Here is a 25501-nt window from a genome sequence, read left to right as displayed (position 1 = left end):
AGCGGATAATAATACATTTTTCACACTCAAATAAATATCGCTCGCTGTCTAGGCTAATAAGTTTTTATGTTGCACACATATTTAATCAACAAAACTGTCACAATGTCTGTGCTTAAATGGTATTAAAAAAATAAGTATATTTTTACGTAAAATGTCATTTTGCATTTGGCAGCGTAAATTTATTTGAGCGTAACCAATTTGGACTACTGTCAAATGCAGTCAAATGACAGCAAACCAATGCGATATGTCAACGAGCGCAATGTTCACAGCAGCAGGGAGGCGTGCCCATTAAAATGACCATAAAATGCACACACACCCTCACACACACACACACACCCACACACACAACACTGCTGAACAAAAGGTCGACAAGAGTGACAGCAGCGGCAACAATGACAACAAGACAACAAAATTAAAACCGTTTGTAAACATGTTAAACATCAGCGAAAATATTTAAGCCAATATTTGCGAAGCATGCCAAAAAACATGAAATATGCACAACTGACGTAAGTGATTGGGGGAAAGGGAAGCAACTAAACTGAAATGGACAGATTTTCAATTTTGTAGCCACGTTATAACTCGGAATTGTTTTGATTGCAAAAGGCTTTTTGCCTGGATTGCCCGAGTGGCATTATCCGTTTGAATGGCCAACACTTTTTGGTCATAACACGTCATAGCTTGGCTGAAACCGAAACGAGGCAAATATTGATATATTAAATGAAGCTCTGCTCAGCTGAAATTTTCATTTTACATGGCACACAAATATTTGCTTGCCAGCATAAATTAATAAATTTGTTTTGCACATATTTATTTTGAAACTGCTAACTGAATCTCTCTGGTGAGTTTTAATTACTGATTTTTGTCACAATCATAAAACGATGTCTATGATTATTTCATAGAGCATTGAAAGCATTAAATTACCATCACATTTCATCTATTAACCGATTGAACCCAACTAAACTCAACCGTGAAGTGCAGCTCAAATGAATTTAAATTCATTTTTGAATATGCCAAGCAAGTTATAAATATTAAATATAATTTATGCATATAGAAACACAATTTCAACTAAAAGATGAACTAAAATTAACTTTTTGTTTCCTTCTTCACCGTTACATTCTTCTGCATAACTTCATTATATTTTTAATAATTTAGCGTATAGTTCTTATTATTTATTTATTTCATTTTATTAATATAGTTTAAGTAAGTAGAGTATATTTGCTCTAGTCTACGTAACTCAATATAGAATTACTCCATAAACAGATATTTAACTATGATTTTAATTATATCAACACTTATAATCATAATTTACAATTTCTTTAACAATTTCTATATTTTTTAAACCGATCGCTAGCTGTAGAAAACTTCAAATTTTCCCTCAAAGACAGACAAAAAGACAAAATTAAATGCACGCATGCTGAGCATGTAATTATTAGCTAACAATTGTATAGCCACAACAACAAAATTCTTGGAATGAAATTGATCTGATAACTGATGAGCTCAGAACACTTGAGCTTGTAATTGATCCACACAAGGCGGTTAATGAATTAACGCCACATGAAGAGTTGCTCGACTCCTTTGACAGCCGCAAAAGGATCTACGCACCCAAATACCAAAACCAAAACCAAAACAAAACTCAAATCCAAGAATTTAATGAGCTGCACACACAATCTACCTGCTGACTGTTTTGGCTATCTTTGCAGTCGGCGTCGGAGTCTCGGTTTGTGTTCTCGCTTCATTAGAGCCCATTAGAGGCGGCAACAACAATGGAAATTACTGCAGCTACAAATGCAAAGGGGAGCTGCTGGAAAGGGGAGGTGGGGAAAGTTTTTGGGGAAGTGGAGAGGGGCAGGGGGAGTAGACCTCACAGATACGGGCAATTGTTGAACTGTTGAATTGGGCAAACAATGAACGAAAGGGTAGCAAAAGGGAAGCCACAACGAGATACATTTTTTGGGATAGTGCAAACACAAAGTTCAAAGTGCAGTTGTGGAAAATGGGGAAGGAGGGGCAAAGGAGGCAAGTCGGCTTTTTTTTTGTAGGTTTAATGCACGATAAGCCAAATCGGGTATTACAAAGAAGAAGCACACTTGAAATAGCAATATACGATAAGGCCCGAAAATACACAAAAGCAACTCAAGAAGCAGAGCTAATGAAGCGTGTGGCTTTTTCTTGTTCCTTGCTTTTGCGGCTGCCACAATAGTTCAACAGTTGACATGGGACCACAGAAGCCAAGCTTCCCCTTCTCCCTCTCACTCCCTATCCACTTATATTAGATAATTCTAAGCTTAGCCCATTGAAATGGGGTATAATAATGGTGTGCCAAGATATGTAACTGGCAGAAGAATGCAATTTTGAACACATCAATTATAAATATTCTTGATCAGCATTAATATTAATAAACTGATCTAAGAACTACATACTTCAAATTATTTAATTACATATAATTATTGATATAGGTAACTATTGTCATAAATATTATATATGATATTTTAGTTGTGTGGAAAATAATTGTTCCAAACACAACTGATAATTTATTAGATGTAGATTTAAGGCTACTTAATACTTTGTTTTAAGAAACTAATTGAGTCAGCTAAGAAATACAAATTTTGTTAAAGTAAATTAATAAATTCAACAACTGATTTCAGGGTATCTCCCAGTTGAGCTTCCTCTCAACTCTATTCAACTCCATTCTGAGCAGCTCAAGTCTAAAATACATGGATTTCAAAAGTTTTTTAATTAAATGGCAATCAAAGCAGTAGCCACAATCAAGCTACAACTTTTTGGCCACTTGTTGTTTTCACAACTATGCAGACTGAGATAGGCAGCAAACCGAAGCCAGATGCGCTTAATTAAAGCGAAAATTTCAACTCGAATGAAGCCAATGAACCTACAATTGATGGCCTCTGCTCAACCTTGATGACAGGAGAAGGAAGTTCTTGAGAAATTCACTCAGAAACTCAAGAAATGTGCTTTTCAAGCTCATCATTTATTTAAGAGCATCTTTGCCATCTTTAAAAACTCGAAATCAATAAATTGCAAATGTCTCGAAGCAAAGCGATGCGATTCAAGTTGCCCACAGCCCGATCTGCTGCAAGCTGTAAAATCCCAAAATATACCATCATTAAGTATGCACATCAATATGTATATATATGTATTTAATATGCATATATATACCTGCTTGGTGCATCTGGCAGATAAGCGAACGGGCAAAATGCAACACAAGAAATAAAGCCAATGTGAAATTCGATGAAATACAAAAAATTGCATAAATTATGCTCCACCTCAAAAATATTTTCGTGCGCTTAAACATTCTTGCAGACGGCGTAGCTGTTAATAAGTGGGGAGTGTTCGACTTGGAGATACCCCAAAACTTTATCTTAAGCAATTTTCTCTCATGTCTTAGACGATCTAAATGAAATTCCTAAACATGATAGATAATATGTACAGCTGGGGAAAAAGATACCATCTCAAACTATTACTTTGCTATTTTTCCAAATTTTGATTTTTTTATATTGTATACTAACTAAAATACAATTTCCTAAATACTAAATACACTTTTATCCCCTTTTTTAAGAGTCTTTCACTGCAAAAAAAAGTATTTACAAGTTCTTGAAACTTACGCATGTAATAAATAAACATAAATTATATTTCAAATTATGATTTAGTGAGTTCAGGTTATAAAATGAGATTAATTATTATAAAAATCCAGCTGTAGCTGCGAATGTTTATATTTATTGCTAACTTTTTGTTGCTGGCACATAAATTAACTTGGGGTAAACAACTCAGATTTATGCTGAGTTTACGATTCATTTTTAAAAGATATTGAAATGTATTTTCAAAGCAAAAATAAGTTTTTTGCTTAATGATTTCACTCAAGAGTAAATCACATGTGTAACCCTTGTGCAATGCCAGCGGCAGCAACTTGATCTCAATGCAGCTCACACGAATTTATTTTCAATCAATGTCTGTCACACACCCCTCCAGCCCCTTTACCTTTGCCTTCTGCAACAACTTTGTCGCCTTGGTTATTCTCCCAGTTTGGCATTGGGAGCGCCACAAAGCGCGTGCCTCTGGAATATTTATGAGCTGTGTCCGTCAACTCAGCCAAACGACGGCGAAAATCAACGCTGGCCCACTTGGCAAGTGACAAGTGGCAAGTGGCAAGTAGCAAGTAGCAAGTGGTAAGCAGGAGGGAGCGACAGCTCCCACTACTATGGCCTCCAACTACAAGAGAGAGAGAGAGCAAGTGAAAGTCAAGAAATTAATTTCGCAGCAACTCATTAATATTAAGTGCACAAAAAAAGGAAAGCTCCAAAAAAGGACATCAGACTTGCACATAATGATGAATCGCAGCGAGTCTCCTTTTTTACTCGCTTTAATTGTTGCAACATTCATTACATTCATAAAAAAATAAAATGTTGTAAACATGAAGCCGAACCTCAGCTCCAGCATTCAATATTAAACTGAAACCAACTCGATTCCTGCTCGAATTGCATTTTGATTTCCGTTTCCGCTGCGTTTCCATTTGTGCTAAATTGTTGCAATGTTTTCTCATTTTTTTTACATTTATTTTCTGCTTTTTGGAAACCCAACACTTTGACCTCTCTCCTCGTCCATGCAATGCGAGCTGTGAGTTATTATATGGAATTACAGCGACTGACAGCTAGCAAAAAGTACAAAATATACAATTCTACTTTGCAAGTACCGATTTAGTAATGCCCTCTTAAGTTCGAATATGAAATTGATATATAAAATTATTATTTTCGATTAAAATAAATATGTTATTCATTTTTTCGACATTCAAATATTTTTTTTACTTATTTTAATGTTTAAAATAAAGTTCTGCACTTTGAAATTGTATGAAAATTAATTTGTATTTTGTATAACTTTTTATTGTTCTTTAAATTTTGACACTTATTATTGTTTGTAAAAAATAAACATCAACTACTGAATTATTCAGATTAGGATATAATTTAAAGCATGGCAAGAATGTTATTATCAAAGAATGGAATAAATTCCTAGAGTTTTCTTCACATATCTGTTTTTCGACTGGAAATATTTTCAATAACTACCTGAAGTACTTGTTTCAAGATAAAGTTCTGAGACTCTTATTTCTCTCTCTCCCTCCCTCTCTCTCGCTCTCGCTCTCTTGTTATCTATCACTGTTTCTCTAACTCTCTATCTGCTAGAGTATCGCAGAGCAACAACTATTTATCGCCGTTGGCTTTTAGCTTTGAATTCTTCATTTCTTTTTTTCTGCTGTATTTCTTTTAGTGTTTTGTCGGATTTCCGGTCAAATCGATAGCAGCAAATTTATGAGCAGCGTTGCCATACTAAATGAATTTATGGCAACCGCTTAGCGCAGGCAAAAGAGTTGTGGTCGGCACGGGACTGTGGGGGGCGTGGCTGTAAGTCCTGTACTACAAAATATGCGTAACTATTGCACGTACTGTCTGTGTGTGTGTGGTGTGTGTGAGTGTGTTGGTTGTGCCCGCAGCAACAAGCCCGCAAAAAGTTGGCAACACTGAAAATTCATTTTGGGTTTCTGGGTTTGGTTTCGTTTTGTTTTTATTGTGTTTCCATTTTCTTTTTTTCGGGTGCTTTGCTGAGCGAAAAGTTTTTGCGGTTTGTGTTTTTCGCCTGAAAGCAGGCTTTCAACTTTGCATAACCTGCAGAAAACAGAGGGCATCAAGCAGAAAGCAGAAAGCAGCAAGCAGAGTGGAGAATCAAGCTCAGTCTGCGGGTCTGTGCCGCAATGCTTGCTTGCCCCTTGACCGTCATTGTGGCAAGTTGCAATTTTAAATTTGAGGCGTTTCGTAAATTTGACACTTTTTGGCTTCATGACCAGTTGGCTGCCAGCTGCTGCACTTTTGCACCACATGGCGCTGCCACATGCCACATGCCACATGCCACATGCTACACACACATACAGACAGCCAGGCAGCACAAGTTGCCAAGTATTTCTGCGGTTTTATCTATGCAAAGTGAACTTTTGCAAACCAGTTGAGCGAACTATGCGCCAAGAAATGGCTGGTCATGGAAAGCAAAAACTTAGACGAAGACTCCTTGAGGAGCTGCTTGTTGCAGCAGAGTATTAATTGCGGCGAGTTTATAAATTAGTCTTAGTCTCAGTTAACAGCTGCTCTTTTTTGCACTTGAAATGTTGCTCACTTCACTTTTGGAAAATTACCTAATTAATTTGCAGACTGCCAGCCAACTTCGAAACATGAGTTATTTTGCTGTGAAAGTTTTGAAGACTTTAATAAATCATTGCTTCTGCATATTATTAAAGTATGTAGCTTCAACACGGTGAGTACAACAAAAGTCCGTTTGCAAACAAATATTCTGCATAAAATTAAATTTTAAAATCAATTCAAATATACAATACAATTATTAGGCACTTGAAATGCAGCTACACATTTAAATTATACAAATATAAAATTGTTTTCAGTTTGGAGAATAAAATTAATAACATAAAATATATAAAATCTTTTTTTTTATTGATAAAGACTCATTAAAAGCAGCTAGCTAAATATATATTTAAATTTAAAATACAAAATTTAATCATTCTGCACATACCAAATTAATTTCTTCTAATAGCAGATAAATTCTTCAAAAGGAATTATTATTATTCGGGTGTTTTATGCCCTGCAACCTATTAGATTTCTTATGCCCCTTCTGAGTTAATAGTTCTTCTTAATACTTTCCGAATTCTTGCTTGAATTCAAGAATCTTTTTCCAAAGTTTTAAGATATTATATATATTTTTATGGCTAAGCTCCAAAGGAATAGTTTTAGTATATACTAAATTGAACATATATTTAAAATCTTTCCATTTCAATTGCACTACTCTCCATAACAATTAACTTTCTGAACCGACTCAGATCACAACAATTATTTTGTGCTCATTTATTATGCAATTATGAAAATATCATTGAGAAAAACTGAGAAATCCACCTCCCTACCATCGCCTTTTCAGGTTTTATTTCACTATTTAGTCCTGTGACAGGCAGCTTCACAATTAGATATTAAAACTTGTGTGGATTGCATTGCAACAATTCATGGACTTCTGCTTTCAGCATTAGTCAAATCATAAATGGCAAACTGATGCTGCACATCATCATCAGCAGGAGCAGCATTAGCTGAGGAATGATTTAAATCTAATTACTGTCTGCACAACTGTTGATGACACTTCCGTTTCCGCTTCAGCTTCCGCTCGACTGCAACGAGTGGCATATTTATTACCTTCAGCGCTTAGCAGCACTTTCAATTGCTGCACTCGACACAAAGCTAGCAAGGAGGCAGAGTGGGTTGGAAACGGTAGCTAAATCTGTCTGCCTGCCTGTCTGTCTCTTTCTGTCCATTTACTTGTCTGTCTGTCTGTCAACAAAGTTAAGCGCCAGGCGTTTGCTTATTAAAAATACCAAGAGTTGCTTCTCTTGAGTGATAAAATATGGCCAAAACGGGACATTCCTCTTCCGACTCCTCCTCTGGCTCCTCCTTCTCCTCCAGCTCCACGTCTGCCTGGCTGTTTGTCATATTTTCGCGGCGTCAAGTGGCAAACGGCGCTTGCAAGTTGATAGCTCATCGTCGCAAAACGCTTTTATTTATTGGCTGAAAATGAGTCAGCAACAGCAACAACTACTAAGAAATTTACAACAAAAAACTTGCACTTGCCATTTTAATACCCTAAACTCATTTAAAATGAATAACGGAGGGATAAATGTTATATATTTAAGCAAAAGTAGGCAACACTCAGACGGAGGCATCAGCAAACCTAAAAAATATACATATTTTTGATCAGCACCAAAATCCGTCTGTCTAAGACAATAAAAGACTGAGCTCGAAACATCATATTTGAAATATGAAATATATTATGTAATATATATTATTATCTTATTTTGTGGACTATTTTTGCAGTTTTATAATTTTTGAAGATCGGTTGAGAAACAGTGCATAAAATCGTATTATTATATTTAATAAATAACAGAATAACATTTTCTGTATATAAATAGCCAGAGTCTTATAATTTTCATTAAGAAACAATATCACTATAGTTACAAATTATATTACATTTTTTTGAGTTGATATTATTTTCAGGATTTAAGAAGTAAACGACTTTAGAGCATCACCCAGGCGAGCACTCTCGACTGGAGCATTTCAATTTGTTCTTTCTCCACTTTTCTTCAGTCTTAAATATTCATCGCAAAAAATATGAAAATAGTTTCTGGTTTGCTTGCATCTTCTTCACATTCTCCTTCGCATTCTTCTTTATATTCGCATTCTCTTTCACATTCAGCTGTGGTCTGCAACACGTTTAGCAAATTGTTCGCTTTTCGCTTTTGCTTGTTTTGTGGCGCCTGGTTTTTTAGTGGGTTTTTGCTTTGCTTCGCTTTGAATTGAATGCAAATTGCGCATACGCCCTGCATGACAATTGCATTTTCATTTTTAATATTTATTTGCATCGCACAACTTTGACATATAGCTAAAACTGCTAGAAACTTTGTGCGAGATAATCGCAAAAGCAAGTCGAAAAAAATAAAATAAACCGATGTCAAAGCTCAACTGGAACTTAATCAGGAACTGGAACCAAACTTGCCACACAAAAAAAAGAAAGCAAAAAAGACACAAAAGAATTGTTGAAAATGTATTGTATTTTGTGGTTTAGCTGCAAAACTTTTGCAAGCAAATAAATGGAAATAGAAATGAGAGAGACTAGTGTGGTTCCAATAACAACGAGTCAATGCTCTAAAAGAAGCAGTAAATATAAATATATAAAAAATAATTAATAATTAATTAGAAATATTGAGCAGTTCCTGCTTAATATACAAGATGTATTAAAAAAATAAAAAATAATATTTAGAAAATGCAAGTGAGAATTATATTTCTGAATGCATAAATATTTAAAATTTACTTTTCTATTTTAAGCAAGGCTTCAAATCGAAAGGAATTTCTCTTCCGTTTCCGTTAAAGATTATAAATTATGAATATATTCTATTATCGATTTCATTATGGTATTATTTGAATTAAGATATTGATTTCTAATAAATATTATTAATAATATGTTGAACATTTCTAACGTTACGTTGATAATCTAATTCGAAATAAAGAATTAAATAAGCTCAAACTTTCAGAACTTGTCCAAGATTTGTTGATGCCTTGATAAATTCTGGTTGCTGGTCTCTCTCTCTCTCTCTCTCTCTCTCTCTCTCTTTTTGTGTGTCTTCTATTTAATACTTAAGGTCCTAAAATCAGTAAAGGTTTTCCAGACCATTTACCAAAACAGTTGTTGCAATTTATAGAAAGTATTTGCTTGTGTGCAACACTCTTTGAAATTTGTTACGAAAATAAGCTGCTTTTCTAAAGAGTTCACAGAGTGCACAGAATAGAATTGCACACAGAAAATGCCGAAGCAAATGCAAGTCAGAAAATGCTTCCTTAATTGTTGTTTACACACAGACGCAAAACAGAAACAAAACACACACCGACCACACTCACACACACACACACACACACACACACACACACACATACACACACAGACCGCGCTTGAACTTTAACCCTTGTTGACCATGTTTGCCTGATGCGTTTTGCAATGCATATAAATTTCGTTTGTTCAACTTTATAATGGCAATGAAGTTGATGTTACCACTAAACTCTCTTTTATGTGCCAGATAGAGAGGGAGAGAGAGAGAGAGAGTGGGGTTAGAGAGAGAGAGAGAGATAGCGCGAAAGAAATACATATATAAAAAAGTTTTGTTGTGCAAAAGTTGATTGTTCGCTGCAAAAGTTTTTCCTTTGAGGTAACGCATAAATTTGTGTTATTTATTGCCGCTTGTTAGGAGGACAACGCTACTAACCCAGCTGGAGACCACCTCTGTGGTTTCATCATATGGTTGCTGTGCATTCAATATGGGTGGTCTCAACTCCCCTTCAATTTCCCAACGGCTCAATTCCCCAATTGCACTTTAAAGCTGTCTTTGAAAGCGCTTTGTGGCGCATTTGATTGGGTTTTTCCTCCTTAGCCCTCTGGCATCTATTGACAGCTGAATATTTTCATTGAAGCTTTTATTGCTCATATTCACCCTGTTTATTAAAAGCAGTTTTTATTGCTCATATACCCTCTACAGAATGCTTAAAGAAATTTATATAAAAATGTCTGCAGATTGTACAGTTTGTTATGCATATTGAAATTCTTAGAAAAAATAACGACTGCATTTATATATCATTTTTAGCTAGGGGCATTAAAAGAAAATATTTAGCAATATTTTTCCCTTTGAGCTGAAAGTGGTGAAATTTGCCTGGGTTCCTCAACTATGCAAAAAATTAGAAATGCAACTTTATGGAGTAATAATTTTAAGTACATGTGTAAATTGAGAAGGTTTTCAAATCAGTTGACTCTATCTTTGAAGCAGTGAGAGATATCAGCTTTTATCGATTTGCATTTATCGATGTTATCGATTGTTCAGCCCCGCAATTTTAACAGTATGTCCGACGCAGACATAGACGAATATTTATTCGAAGTTTCAAGTCTCTAATTTCGTTTTTACAGACTAATACGCCCTGCCACCTTTCCCAACAGAGCATAAGAATTAATAAATAAGTGAGCATATTTCATAGAATTGCAATCTTTAAATGCAATGTTTTACTTTGCAGCATTTTGTCTAAGGCTTAATTCAACTCAAAACTCTTCGAGCTGCTTATTTAGTTGGTGTTGTATTAATATTAAAGTAATATTGCTGTTGCCCAGTGGGAAACTTTAGCACCATCTGCACCAAACCCACGCATCACTTTTGCCTTTTGGCATAACAAATCTAATTATAGCGCATACGACACGTATGCCCAGGTATATATATCATATTTATATATATATGTGTATATTCCCTCAGAACAGGTAGCTGCTGCTGTTACAATTATTTATGAGCTTTTGCGCAAATTTCCCAAGTGCCTGATTGCCAACTCTTGAGTCTGTTCGACTTTAAAGAATTGCTGCCCTTTAAACTTTAACATCGAGTACATGCATATTTGATGTGTGTATGTGAGAGAGTACTTACTGTCTGCGTCTTTAGCCTCCAGTTATCCTGTTAGTCCTCTTTTTTTAGCTGCTGACGTCACACAAGGGATGCATTTACATGCGTCTGTAATTCAAATCGAGCTTAGCTCGCAGCACTGATGACCAGGCCGGCAGGTCGCCAACTGTAAAATTGTAATGGTAACCCCAACCTAAGCCCCTGCCCCCTCTTAACCCTTCTCGGTTGAAGCTGTCTGCAAGAGCAGCTGTTGAGGCAAGACTACTTGCCTCACTGCTTTCCCCACCTGTCTGTCAGTTACAAAGCTTTAGTCAAACAGAGCGTTGCCTGCAGTTCATTGTTAAGTTCATATACTCAAAAAAAAAACCGACTTGCATTTCAGAAAATCGCTCGGGAAACTATAAAGTTTTGCTTGCTTTTCGAAATAATTTCGGAATAAAAGAAAAAAATTAGAAAAGATATATTGCTTTTCATATTTTAGAAATATCTTCTAATATTCAACTTTTATTCTTGGAAAGACTACTTTTTAAAATTAAGAAACAATCTCTACTATGTTTCTTTCCGAGTGTACACCGAAATGTTCCCCTCCTAATGCTCAGCCCCGTTAAGCCCCTTGTGAGTGTATCTCTCGCCTTAATTCAGGAGCACCGTCATTGCCAGCTCTCCCTGCCAAGTTCCCTTCGACGATCCGACTAACGAGCCGCTCAATTTAATCAGCTTTTGTGCAGAGAAAGCCACAGAGAGGGAGGAGTGGGGAGGAGTGTTTATTTGGGGTTTATGTGGTTGTAACTCAATGCAGAGAGTACTCAAGAGTACTTATGTTAGCAATATAAGGGTATCTGTTTCGAACTATCAATTGACTGCAGACAATCAATAAATACATAGACACAAATGCGGTGAATAAATAATAACAATTTGGCAAAATGCTACAAACAAATAGTTCAAATATAGTTACAAATATAAATACTGAAGAAAAGTTAAGACTGAAAAATAACTAAATAATTATTAACAAAGAAAAGTCTTTTAACTTATTACATTTGAAATAACCGCCAAATTGTGACCTATTTATATATTTGCATACAGAACTATATATAAAAAATGGAAAAGTTGCCAGAGTCACTTATTGTTACTAACTGGAATCCTTGCCAGAAAATGTGTTAAGTATTTACAATGAATGTTGTGAAACTTAATTCAATTGCACAACGCTTAACATTTGTACGCTTTGTAATTGAATTGGGAATTCATTCAAATGGGATTATAATTTCAATTATATTATAATAGACAATTACATTTAATTGAATTTAGCTAATGGACAGATTTAATGGCTCTTATATCCACTAAAAATGGGAGGAAGGAAATTGTTTTGTTTTGCACAAATATGTAACGGACAGAAGACATCATCTGCGAGCACATAGAGTATATATATTCTTGATCTAGATGAAGAGGATAGTCGATTTAGCCATGCCCATCAGTCTGTCAGTATAAAACAAACATATCTCAAAGACTATAATTATAATTATATTGTATATATTTGATCAATGGTGGACTTTTCAATAAGATCGAATAAGAAAAACAGATTTTGTTAATCAAAAGGAATTGTCATATTGTACATTATACTTTTAGCAACAGCTGTGTACAGGGTATATTCTAGTTAAGCTCTCTCGACTAGAATACTCTAACTTGTTTTCTCATTCATTGCGTCAATTTACGCAATTGATTTCTCTACATAAATATTTTAGCTAAAGACATAATTCATATTCGCTTTGGTCATATTCAACTAAACTGAACAGCATATTTCTGCATGTATATTTATTTACTACATATATATTATATATATTGTATATATACCATAAATATTTATGTATATTTTTACAACTCCTTCGCCCGCTTAACACAGTTCTTTGCCAATTCCAAAAGTTACCTTCGTTTTTTCATGGTCATCCGCAAATCAGAATCGATGGCCAAGAAACGATTTATGTCAGCTCAATGGCTACTGCAACATCAACTTGTCCAAAGTAGGGGGCAAGACGGTGGGTTGGGGGTTGGGGGACGGAGTGTTTTAATCAAATTGAATTGGTCTTAATGCCTGTGGCCAATGCGACTGGCCATAAAGCAAAGTGTGCCACTCCAAATACAACCATTTCATGTATTTGCGCATTAACGTCACATTGTGGCTTCAAGAGAGAGGAGTAGGCGTACGGGGGTTGGGGGTGTGTAACAGGGGGCGGGGCAGGGGCGCACAAACAATGGATCCATTCATAAGGCGCCAAGGTTAAACAGCTAAAAATCATTGAGCAACATCAAAAGAGCCATTGTTTTTTGGCTGTAAGCCAACACACACCACACACACACACACTCAATCACACACACACTGCAAGGCATGCTAAGCCAAAATGAAATGAAGTAAAGTCAAATGAATAGAGTACAGCAACAACAACAAGGAAAAAGGCCAAGACGTTAAGATTTATGCCAATTGCTCTTGGGCACCTTGGCGCACCTTCGACATCCCCTCCACCATCACATTCACAACGCCTCTCCTGCCACACCGAAGCACTTGCAACTCCTGTTTGACTAATGAACTGACGCAGTCTTAAGTCGTAGGAATTCGCCTTCAAGTACACTCAAAAAAATATAAAGGAGCTGAACAGCTGATTTTTTTTTGTTTATTTTTTCGAAAATTATTATTTATTATTTGTATTTATAATTATATTTATTTACATATTTCTCACAATTTTTACAAATCCAAAATGATCTATATTTTTTGCCTGTTGGCAATACTATTCAAACTATTTTCCTAGTGAGTTTATTTAGTAGCACCTGACACTTCTCTCAGTGTACGCCTTCAAGTCTCCGCTGCGGTTTCTTTGCTCATTTTTGGACATTTTCTCGCCCGCTTTCGGCTTTTATTTAGCCATATTCCCGCCCACATCGCCTATCGCCAACGCTTCTATTAAATGAACTGTTATTTTTGCTCATTTCTTTTAGCACTTACCAACACTGCTCCACTGCACTGTGGTCTGCCATTGCCTCTGCGTCTGGCTGTCTGTCTTTCTGTCTGTCTGCCTGGCTGCCAGCTCATTAATTTCGCTTAACTTCACAAATTGCCAATTGTGCGCATTGGTCAACATTTTTTGTGTTGTTCTTTTTTATGTTGCTTTTGTTTTTGTATTTGTTGCTTTTGTCGATTTGTTGGTCTACGTTTGAGTTGTGTGCAGCATTGTTCTCTATGGTTCCGTTGCCCGTATTTATTGCCAGGCCTGCCAATTTGTTTTGTATGCTGCCATTGTTATAAATAACACTGGCGCAAGAGAAAGACACATTTTGGTGTTGGCCTCATGATTTTCTCATTGTTTTTGCGAATTGACTTTTATTATATTTAATTTTTTATACAACACTGACCACTTTTTATATAACACTGACCAAAGGAACTTTAAATTAAATGTGGAATTTTGTTTCGTGTGATTTGAAAGTCTAATCCTTCGCATATATGTTAGTCAAATTTAAAATGTCTTAAATGAATCTTAACTTCCATCTGTAAACTGATTATAACGAACTGATTTTTCTACTAGCTTCTGCTGTAAAATATACCATTTAAATAAGACTCAATACTCTCAACTATAATGGATTTGAGAATAAGTGAAATACCAGTTAAAATAAGCACTCAACTCTCTGTACAAGTTCTTCATTTATAGACAGTGCATAGAAAATTCGTTGTTTTGCTCGAAGCTATTGCTAACTGCTGGCGGTTGTTCCAATTGTTGTGCCGACTGTGAAAACACATGAATTCTTAGTTTATGAAGTTCTGCTGCAATTGACCCGCTACCCATTTTGCTGAATATGCCAACCTCCCCACAGTCAACCCATCCAGCTGTGATACAGACAGACAGACAGACAGAGTTGATGTTGTTTGTCTGGCAAACGTTACCTGAATCTGGGCATTTATGTGCTGCCTACGTTTGTCTGGCCTCGTCTGTGCTGGTCTGGTCTGTGCTGGTCTGTGCTGGTCTGGTCTGTGCTGGTCTGTTGACTACAATAAATATTGTGACAAATAGCCATCACACGGCGAAGCAAATGGGTCTTTTATTTTGTGATGACTTTTATGTGTTGCACATGGCGTATGCGTAATATGTGAATATGTTTGCCTTTGAACAATGCCAGAGTTGGCCACACGACTTTACAGCCTTACCTTACTTTAATGCAATTATTTAACAACAAACCAAACTTGACATTAACCAAACTTCTGTTTTGTTTTTTCTTTGGCTCACACAGGATATCGACAACAATAATTACGCAAGGAATAATCACATTACTGGCACGTTGACGGAACGCAAGGAGAAATTGTTGGGCAGACCGGAAGCTGTGATCGATGCGCGTCGCCAGCTCGAGAAGGACAGGGGTATGGCATACACTCAGCGAAAAATGTGTGACTTTAAGTAATTCTGTTCTCTTGCAGCGCTGGCCAACAAGCATATGGAGGAAATCAGTTGCGATAAATCATGCCTCCTGCCACAGAAACGTTATGTGTCTGTAGCCAGCGATCCCTCCAAGATCTACACCCCCCACTGCACCAGTGTTTACCGTTGCGCGGAGGACTCAGGCTGCTGCGCCAGACGCACGGAGATCTGTGCCCCAAAACGAAGCCACAAATTCGAGAGACGCGTTCATGTGAGTTCAAAAGTTGAATACGTTTTAAAGTTGCTAGAGTCGAGTTAGCCTTGAACTTTAGAAAATTGCCTTGCAGACATAGGTTTGTAGTTATCGATAAAATGAAATAAGCTTAAACTGCCTGAGGTATACGAGAACACTTACTCAGAATTTTAAGTCATAAGTCCTGAAGTCTTAGACTGGCCAAAATGGCTAAATCGTCTTGACTGTTGATGCTAATCAAAAGTATTTATATCTTATGTGTTCGCTTATAATTTATTTATATAAATATATTATGCCCCTTTGCCCAGTTTCAATGGGTTCACTTTATAATTACACACAACTTCCACATGCAATATTCAATGCATATCCGCTCATTTCTGTCACTGCCTACACGAAAATTTTTGTTAAATTGCTAATTAAAAGAAAATTGAGCGAGGTATGAAAATGTTTTGGGCTACACACCTTGAAAATTGTAATAGATAAGTTACACACACACAATGCATAATTACATTCTCGATTTCAACATATTGAATGCTCGTTACACAAAAGACAAAGGCAGCAACGACAACAACTGGCAACAATATCATGTGGCATAAATCAGCAACAAATTGAATTATCATTGCGTCATTAAAAACTCATTTTGGGGAGCGCACAAGCGCAAAAAAATAAACAGAAAAATGTGTTTGTACAAGAGAAAAAGGTGAAACGATATAATTATGTTGCAATATGGCGCCCTCAAGCATGACCTGTGACCCCCTTCCCCTGCCAAACGACAACAATCAGAGCAATTACAGCAACAGCAACAACAAAACGTGGGTGGCTGCCACAAAGAGTCGACGCGACAAGCGTGTGGCACCGACTCTTGACAAATGGTAACAACTTTTCAAGTATTATATATTACGAGCATGCATGCCTATAAATAAATATACATGTTTGTGCTCATGGAGGAGTTCCTCAATTTTGGTATTGTTGTTGTTGGCCGAGCGCAACGATAGGAAATTAAAAATCAAGTAATAATGAAAAGGGCAACGTGTGCAATGAGTATTGAATAATTATAATAGTGGTAGTTGCCATTCACTCATCTATTCACACCCACACCTCGATATTCACATTGTCCAACTTTTCATCACATTGGTTAGCCACACAACTAAAACTTTAATGAAAAGCAATCTAGTCGAGACTTTTTGGCTGGGCGACTGGAATAACATTGTCAACATGATCTGTTTCCTCGACCGATTTAATTAGAGAAGAGAATTAGAGAGATTAGATTAGAAAATGTTTTTTTTTTGCTTGCAATCATTTTGTTGAAAAGGTAAAGTTTTTCATTAGGAAAACCTCTAACGTCAAGGTTTGATTTCTTGATTGACTGAGCATTTAAATGAACAGGTCAAAATTAGTCTCACTCTTCGTTCGATGTGCAAGTTAAAAGTTTGCTTTATTTAGTCGCAGATTAAATTTTCCTTTTCATAGTCAAGATTTGAATTTAAATTTACAATCTTATTTCCCTATTTTCTATTAAAGAATAGCTCTATTGTCACTGCTTGATCTCTAAAATAATGCAGCATTTCAGTTTGCTCATGTGAATAAATTTAAAAATGTGTTCCCTCCATAACTTTGTCACAATTAAAATGTTTTTCAATTATAGAATAACTGTTTGTTAATAGTTTGAAGATTCTATCAACTGAAATACTAATAAAACTTTAGTCCAGTTGAGTTCATTTCCTTTGGGGCAAAGTGCATCAATTAACACCTTGTACACGACTCACATGAGAGATCTAGCAAAAAGTGTTTGCAACAAACTGAATAATTGAGTTTGACACAAGTTGGCCAGAACTACATGTAAGCCAAGTTAACCCCCAAGTGTTTCATATAACAAATTAGTCGAGCACTGGGCCAGGTTCTGTGCACTTAACTGCCTCTGCCTCTGCAACCCCCTCCCTCCCCAGCACCCCACCATCCTATGACAACTGTCGAATGTGCCCCAAATGAGTGTTGAACAATTTTTGAAAATCTGCAACTGGCATCGCTTCTTTATTTTTTTGTTGTTGTCGGCATCTGAAAGTTGACGCTGAAAGTTCTGTGTCAGTTGCATCCGCTGCAACATTCCCATTGCTCATAACACGCAAGCCAAAGTTAACAACTGGGCTTTGGAGAGCTACCCCTACTGTAAATTTACTTGTATACACTGAGAGAAAAATATACTCTAATTTAATTGGAGAAAGAGAAAAGTTCTCCAATCTGTAAAATCTGTATACATATTCTGGATCAGTACAAACAACTCAGTCGATCTCTTCATTTTGAGTTCATATCAATTCTTGCCTATTTATATTCCTATTTATATTTTCTTTATTCATATTCTATTTTCTTCTGAGCGTATGGCACGCATTCGTTTTATTATTTTTACATTGCTAATATTGATTATTTGTGATTTTTCCAAAAATTAGCTGAAGTTTATTGTCTGATTCCAAAAAAACAATTTTATTTATACTTTATTTATTTATAAAAAATACTAAAAGTAAGAAATTAGAAATATTTTCCTAAATTTACTAGCATTTTTCTTCAGATTCGGATGTTATCTAAGATCCTAGTCTCATATTTTTCTGCGAGTGTAACTTCTGGCACTCCATTTGCTGCTACCTGTTTACGTGTCGGCAATTTGGAATTTGCTGGCTGCTTGGGAATTTCGACTGGCGAAATTGCATTACGGAGCGGATGTGTCACGAACTGGCAACAGCTGCCATACCAGCACCCCTTACACACACCCACACACACACACAGAGACACACAGAGACACACACACAGAGAGAGATACACGCATATAGTTTAATAAGCAATATTAATGCTTGCTGGTCTGCAAGCTGATTATGCATGACGATGCCTGCCAGCAGTGCAGTGAATCGTGCCACATTTTGTGGCAAATTAATTAAACGTTCGACGAAAAGGACAACAACAACGGACAGTGGACGGACAACGGATAACGGGCGAGTCTTGTGCCTGTCAGCCAATTGACTTTTACTTTGCATGTTTTGTTCAGGTGGGCGAGAAACTGTCTTCCATCTCTCTTCCCCCCCCCCCCCCCCTCTCTCTCTCTCTCTCTCTCTCTCTTTTTCTGTCTGGACCCCAATTGAAGCTGCTCTTTTTTGTGTTGGCGTTTGGCTTTCACGTTCAGCTTTTCTAGTCGCGACTTCTTCGGGTGAAAGTAATCACAACTATACACCCCCCTCTCTCTCTCTCGCTCTCTCTTTCTCCTGCTCCTCCTCTCCCCCTCTCTACCTCTCTCCGTGTCTCCCTGTCTGTCGCTGTGTTGTGGGTGCATTGAACCCAGAACTCAGGCAATGGCGTCATAAATCTCGCTCCGCTTATAACATGTGCCTGGGTCTCGGCTTCGGCTTCGGCTGCGGCCTGCCAGTTTTGTGTAGTCTCCAGAGCGCCGAGGTCATTGAGCTCTCTTTCTGCACCGGCTAACAATGCAGAGTGCATATATACATATAACCCCTTCACCTCCCTCGCTTCCTCCCCCACTCCCCCACTATGCCGCCCCTTTCCCCGCCTGTTCCCCTTGTAAGTCTCGCACATCTACCTACGAAAAATTTGCGCAACATAAATTATGTTTTGTAAGAATGTAATTTTTTTTCGTTCTTGCTGCTGCCGGGTTGCAACTCTGTCAGGCTCTTGTCCACTTCCCCTCTCCCCACTCGCTCTCTGACTCCTGCTTGCTCCTGGCTGCAAGGGTTCTCAAGCTCTCTGTTTGTTCTGGCACTTGACACCTCTCCCAATGACAGCCGCTGAGCTGCGCTGTGCTGCGTTGTGTTGTGGCTTGTATGTTTAAACTTTGGCAGACACAACTCCTTGCCCCACGCCTACTTGCAACACCTGCTTCTGGCCACACATATTTTTAGTGCTTTATGAAGACATCCAGCATAAGGGAGTTCGTGTTTTATTCTCTTTTTCCTACATTTTTTTGGTTTATTTAAACTGACAACAAACATTTTCGCACACTTTCAACGTTTTTTGGGTCCCAACATAGAATATAATTTCTGACAGCGAGTTATCCTATTATTAATTTTATATTTTCTTGGGACGTTTCTAGTAGTTTTTGTAATTCTTTAAAATTTGAACTGCCGCAATTCTAAGCTCGACTATTAAACATATCCAGATGATATGATTCATGATTCTCTAAAAAAAATTGTATTTAATATTAATAAATTAGAAGTCTTTAGTCTGGATAGCTCAACTAGGGGATACCCTGCATGCAGCTCTTAAATACAGGGAGTTTGTTTAATACGAAAATATATTTTGCTTAGCAAAAATGATAATTATGTGCAAAATTAAAGCAATTTGTACATCAAACATTTATAAAATGATTGTGATTAACAAAAATCGTAATGAAAAGATCAAGGATACGTATGAGATGCTTTCCTCTCACTGTTACATAAGTTTAGAAAAATTCAATTTCCATTTCTCATCCCATTTACAGCATACAAAATTCGACTTGGCAAAACTGGAAACTTTTTTGCTGCCAAGTTGCCGCCTTAAAATTGTTAAAATATTCGCTAGACTTTCGTGGAAGCCTTCGCCTTGGCATAATTTCTGTGGTTTTTGCCTAACTTTAATTGGATAATTAAGGGCTGCTCTGCCAAGTGTGTGAGTGGGCGTTTAGTGGGCGTGCCGTTTCTTGTGGGTTATTCCCTTTTTTGTTGCCCATCAGCAACTCTGCTGCGAGTGTGTTAAAAACTTTATTTGCTGTCAGCAAAGCGCACCATAAATATATTTAAATTGAAAGCACTTTTGTAGGTGAAGGAATGGAAAGGCGGGCAAAGGAATTGTGCCTGCTTATCTGTGGCTCCATTAAAGTGTGGCAAGCACTCGTAATTATAAGCAAAGCAAATCTCTTTGAAAATGGAATTGTGTTATGAAAGCACATCAGTTGAAGTTCTATAAAAATGCATTTGAGTGAGAAATGAAAATTGTACAAATTCTAATAATATGAAAACTGATTTTCATTTGCAAAGCAAATACAAAGTTTATTTAAATGTGCATAATATTTTGTTTGCTTCAATCTGAGCTCTTTATTTAATCATTCCTTTCCTCCTTTTTGTCCACATTTGAGTAAAATTCTAATTTTATATATTTATTACACTCTGATGAAAATCGGTCAACTGACCTAATTATTTTGAAAGCCCAACGATTTAATTTTCATAATTCTAATGTAGAATTTTCTAAAAATTTAGAAAAAATATGTATAAATTCCGCAATGAATTTGTGCATTGTTATTTTATGATATAATTTAAAAGAAAAAAGTGTGCTAATTTTAATACTCATTCCCCTTTTAAATACAAATTTTTATTTCTATTTTAAGTATTTGTGTTTTTATTAAGAGAAAGCAATATATAAAAAAGTCATCAGTGGATTTTTTCTGAGTGTACCCACAATTTCCTTTTATTCTGTTTGCATTTTTAACACCTTCATATGAACTATGTGTGATTTATACAAAAATAAGCTAAGGATTCTTGTGCAATTCCTAAAGCATTTTTCTCTGGTATTTTTCCTTGATGCCCCGCTTGCCCTTTGGCCCCTTCAGGACAACATCTCTATTATTTTGTAGCACAGAATCTGGCACTGTCAAGTGGTATAAATGACATAAATGCCTCGCTCACAATACTCTATATATAATTGTACAACATTTTATATGCTTGGCTTGAGTCCTTGCCTTGGGTCCTTGTGTAGTCTCTCGAGTGCCATACAGTTCGTCTCCCTCTGCAGAAGCAATAACTGACTAATTGCTTGAGTCTTAAGTGCACACTTCTTGCACACACAACAAGCACACACAACACACACACACAACAAACACACGCAACACACACACGCAAACACAACACACTTTTGCATAAATGCAGCAAGCTATGCTCAATTAGGGGCAGGGTCTAAAGTAACGCCATCTTGAAAAACTAAACTAAACTAAACCAACCCCCACCCCATCCCACCCCACACACACGCCAGCACACACACAGCAAACTATTTAGATGTATTTATGGCTTGGCATATATATCATGTTCAGAATATGACGCTCGAGCATTTTACGGCAATTTTCGATGCGGTTGCAACAACAGCAACAAAAACTTTCCAACAACAAACAACTAGAAAGCAACAACAACTACAGCTAGAATGTTGAAAGCAGCACTTTGCACTTCCGTTTCCGGCAATTATAGTGCAGGTCTTCAAGCAAGCTCAGCAAGCTCAGCAAGCATTTCTTTCCTTTTGCCACAGCGCAATTTTCTTGAATTTTATGTGTAACACACACTTTTACACACACACGTACACACGCAAAAGTGGGCGTTGAGCGACATGTTTGAGCTTGAACAACTTTTTCAATTCGTTGCATTTTGAAAAATTTGCATAAACATTTCCCGTGCCAACACCTCAAAAAAAGAAAAGGAAAATAATGCTTAAGCTGAATTTTCAGTTTTCATATGTCTTAAAAGTTTAACAATTGTTTTCCTTTTTTATCGCTTGACAGTTTTCTGCGTTTTTGCGTCCAATCAAAATGCGATGCTTCAGCAGAGAACACATCTTCCCCCATTTTGCCTTATATAATTTGGCTGCTTGATTTGAGACCAGCTGAAACAGCTAAAGCAACATCTACAGTTACAGCTACAGCTACAGCTACAGCTACAGTTACAGCTATTTACTTAGCTTGATTAATAGACGGGCTTGTAATTTTAATTAAACGAATCCCGCTTAATTTATGCAATTCATATAGCATTTCATCATTTTGCACTTGTCATGCAACACAAACTCGCCTCAACTCAAACTCAACTTAGACTACAACATTTCGCAATAAGCGAAACAGAAGCAGTTGAAGTTGTCCGCTAATGGTTAATGCCAGTGGCTTAGTGAAAACCAATTGACGAGGATACGAAAATTATAATTGATATTCGATTTTTATTTCATTTAAGTTTACTCTTTTAAATAAGTTATGAATACTTAGCTCAAGGGAAAACGTTCTAGAAAACGTTGTTCAGAGAGATATTAAAAACGTAGTTCATTTCATTATTTGAAGCGGGGTTGAAATCTGTGATTGATATTGGATTTCTATTGCATGTAGAATCTTTCTGTGTTCTATTTTGTATCTTACTCTGCCCAAGCCCGATAATCGTCAGCTTAAGTTGAACATATCTCTTATAATCTTTTTTCACATCACGATTGATTGATACAAGGGTAGTGTCATATTTATTTGCTACTCGGTTCCGTAATGGCACTATATAATACTATATACTACAATATTATATATATAATATCGTTTCCTATAACTGGCTTTTAATAATATGTTGAATACGTTTCCGGCTCTGAATTTCAATTGGTAAATTCTGATTCACTTTCCAGTTTATCTTTTTGATTTAAAACCAATTGCCTTCATTGAAGCAAATACAAACAAAATCTATCCAAGTTCAAGTCCTTGATTTTATATAGACTAAGCCCCAGCTAAACCAACCCCAGTCAAAGCAAATCCCCTTGAAGTCTGTGCTGACAACGCCCGTTTCAGTTACAAATAGCAAAACTGACAGCTGACAACTCATTTAGCATTACAAGAGCTATGGCAATCAGAATAACAATGACGACAACTTTGATGAGCAGTCAGCTTAAGGAGAAGTCAGCACACAGTCAACACACACGCCACACACACACCACACACACAATGTTGAACCCAATGGAACTTTGGCATAACAATTTCCATATGCAAATTGCGCTGGCATAATTAACTCGGTCAGCTTGTCATCGAGACAGCGTGTGTGTGTTTGTTTGTGTGTGTGTGTGTGTGTGTTTGTGTGTGTGTGTGTGTTTGTGTGTGTGTGTGTGTGTGTGTTTGTGTATGTGCGTGTGAATCTATGTGAGTCTTTTACAAAGCACTTGCATATTAAGAGCCAATTAAATGGGGAAGCTGAGCAAACACAAAACCTGCCCAATCCACATCGACTTTAACACTTGACTTCCCCTCTTCTCGCTGTTTCCCCGCCACAGGTGAAGGGACCCAAGGACAGACATTCCACAGTGGAGACATTGATCCTTGTCAATCACACTGAATGCCACTGCATCGAGCGAAGCAACTACTATGCCGAGGGAGTGTTGCAATCCAATAATCCGGGCCTGCTGCAACGTGCCACAATTTTGAACTGCAATTGCCCGGCGCCCTTCGAGAAGATCCTCCAGGATAATGACCAGTGTCGCTGCGACTGCTCCTCGGGCAACGATGGCTGCGAATTCCTCAAGAGCGGACGCGAACACTTCTCCATGAAAAATCGCAAGTAAGTCCAGAACTTAACTATTGGCAATAAGTTGTAATATTGCCTGGCAAATTAAAGATTGATGTTTTAAGATTTGGCTATCATAAATATAATTTACTTGAAATATCTTACTAATTTTATTACTTCTTTCTGAATTTGAGAAAGTGTTCTTTTCCAAAATAAAAAATCAGAAAACGTTTAATAATCGTATTCATTTTAAATTTATATTTTTATAGTTGATCAATAGCAGGCAAAATTATATATCAATTGGAAGTCTATCTCGAGAATGTTGTCTTTTATTGCTGACGTTATTCGATTTGGATTATATTCCAAAATCGAAGTCTACAAATTCTAATAGTCTCTGAGATCGGCTTGTTTCCACATTATCATCATTGACATAACAATATCACAAAAGATATACTCAAAAACTAATTCTTAATTATCTGATTTGTAATTTCTAATACAGATGCATACAACATGGTCACTGCAAGCCGCCCACCTGTCAGTATGGGGAGTATATGAAGAAGCATGGACGTTGCCCCAATCAGCAGGAGCAGCTGCCCCAACACCAGCAGTTGAGCTACAATACTTTGTCGTAAATGAAGTATACGCCGGATAGAACCGAACGGGAAGCGGAACTTAAGTATTAGTCTAAGAGCTGTTTGACAAGAAGTGGAATCAGACAAGAGAAACGAGTTCGAAGCTCGAATTCGTTTCAGCTGCCTGGCGATTGAGTAAAGAAAAAGAAAGAGATAGAGAAAGGGGAAGGGGAAGAGAGAGGTGAATTTAGTTGCATATCCTATCCGAATACGAGAAACATATATCCGCTGATCGAAATTAGTTAATCAATTAGCTAACACACATTTTTTGCCCTTAACAGATCATCTTAAATAGCTGTAAAAAATACACAACAAAAATAAATAAAACGACTTTTAAATTAGTATTGTTCATTGCAGTTCAAATAAAGAGTTCCACTTTGGCAAGCCGAAGATGTAATACCCTTACTAAATGTATTATTCATCGAATATAAAGTAGTCCGATCCAGTCGCATACATATATATTTATCCAGCTGAGAGATTGCTTAACGAACAGAAATGTTTCATAGATCAGATATATATATATATACACACATATATACTTAATGGCATCGAATATATTTCCATCCAGGCGTTACACAGTTGTAATACCCACTGTAAGGGTATCCAAACGAATGCATATTATTATAATACTAAAGAAAAAACAAACAAACAAACTCAATAAGTCTATAAAATTGTATGTAAGCAAAAATATTCCAAAATATAAATTGACTGCGTTTTAGTTTAAACTTACTAATGTTATGTTATTTAATTATAAAAAAACAAAACACAAAAGAAAACAAACATTATATTATTAGCAATTTTAAACATACTATATACACATAAAAAAAAAACGGAAAAATTATCACTCAAAAACCCAAAACTCAAAACTGCTCAGAACTCAACAGAAAAGAAGCATTTTGTATTAACGAAATGCCAAATAAATACTGACAGAAAGCAGAAAGTTA

General features: G+C 36.6%; 1 protein-coding gene across 1 annotated transcript in view; it reads left to right on the top strand.

The window, feature by feature from the left end:
- Positions 1 to 25220, top strand: part of LOC6562634 (probable serine/threonine-protein kinase DDB_G0280133) — an 86075-nt gene extending 60855 nt beyond the window's left edge. Inside the window, exons 2-5 of the mRNA XM_032736577.2 lie at positions 15299 to 15425; positions 15483 to 15694; positions 23696 to 23979; positions 24425 to 25220. Of these exons, the coding sequence (XP_032592468.1) occupies positions 15299 to 15425; positions 15483 to 15694; positions 23696 to 23979; positions 24425 to 24557 (756 nt within the window). The 3' untranslated portion in view covers positions 24558 to 25220. The remainder of the gene's footprint in view (positions 1 to 15298; positions 15426 to 15482; positions 15695 to 23695; positions 23980 to 24424) is intronic.
- The last annotated feature ends 281 nt before the right edge of the window (positions 25221 to 25501 follow it).

The sequence above is a fragment of the Drosophila grimshawi genome, unplaced genomic scaffold (assembly GCF_018153295.1).
Source record: "Drosophila grimshawi isolate 15287-2541.00 unplaced genomic scaffold, ASM1815329v1 contig_1377, whole genome shotgun sequence".
In the NCBI taxonomy this organism is placed as follows: Eukaryota; Metazoa; Arthropoda; class Insecta; order Diptera; family Drosophilidae; genus Drosophila; species Drosophila grimshawi.
This window is presented reverse-complemented; position numbering and strand designations above follow the sequence as displayed.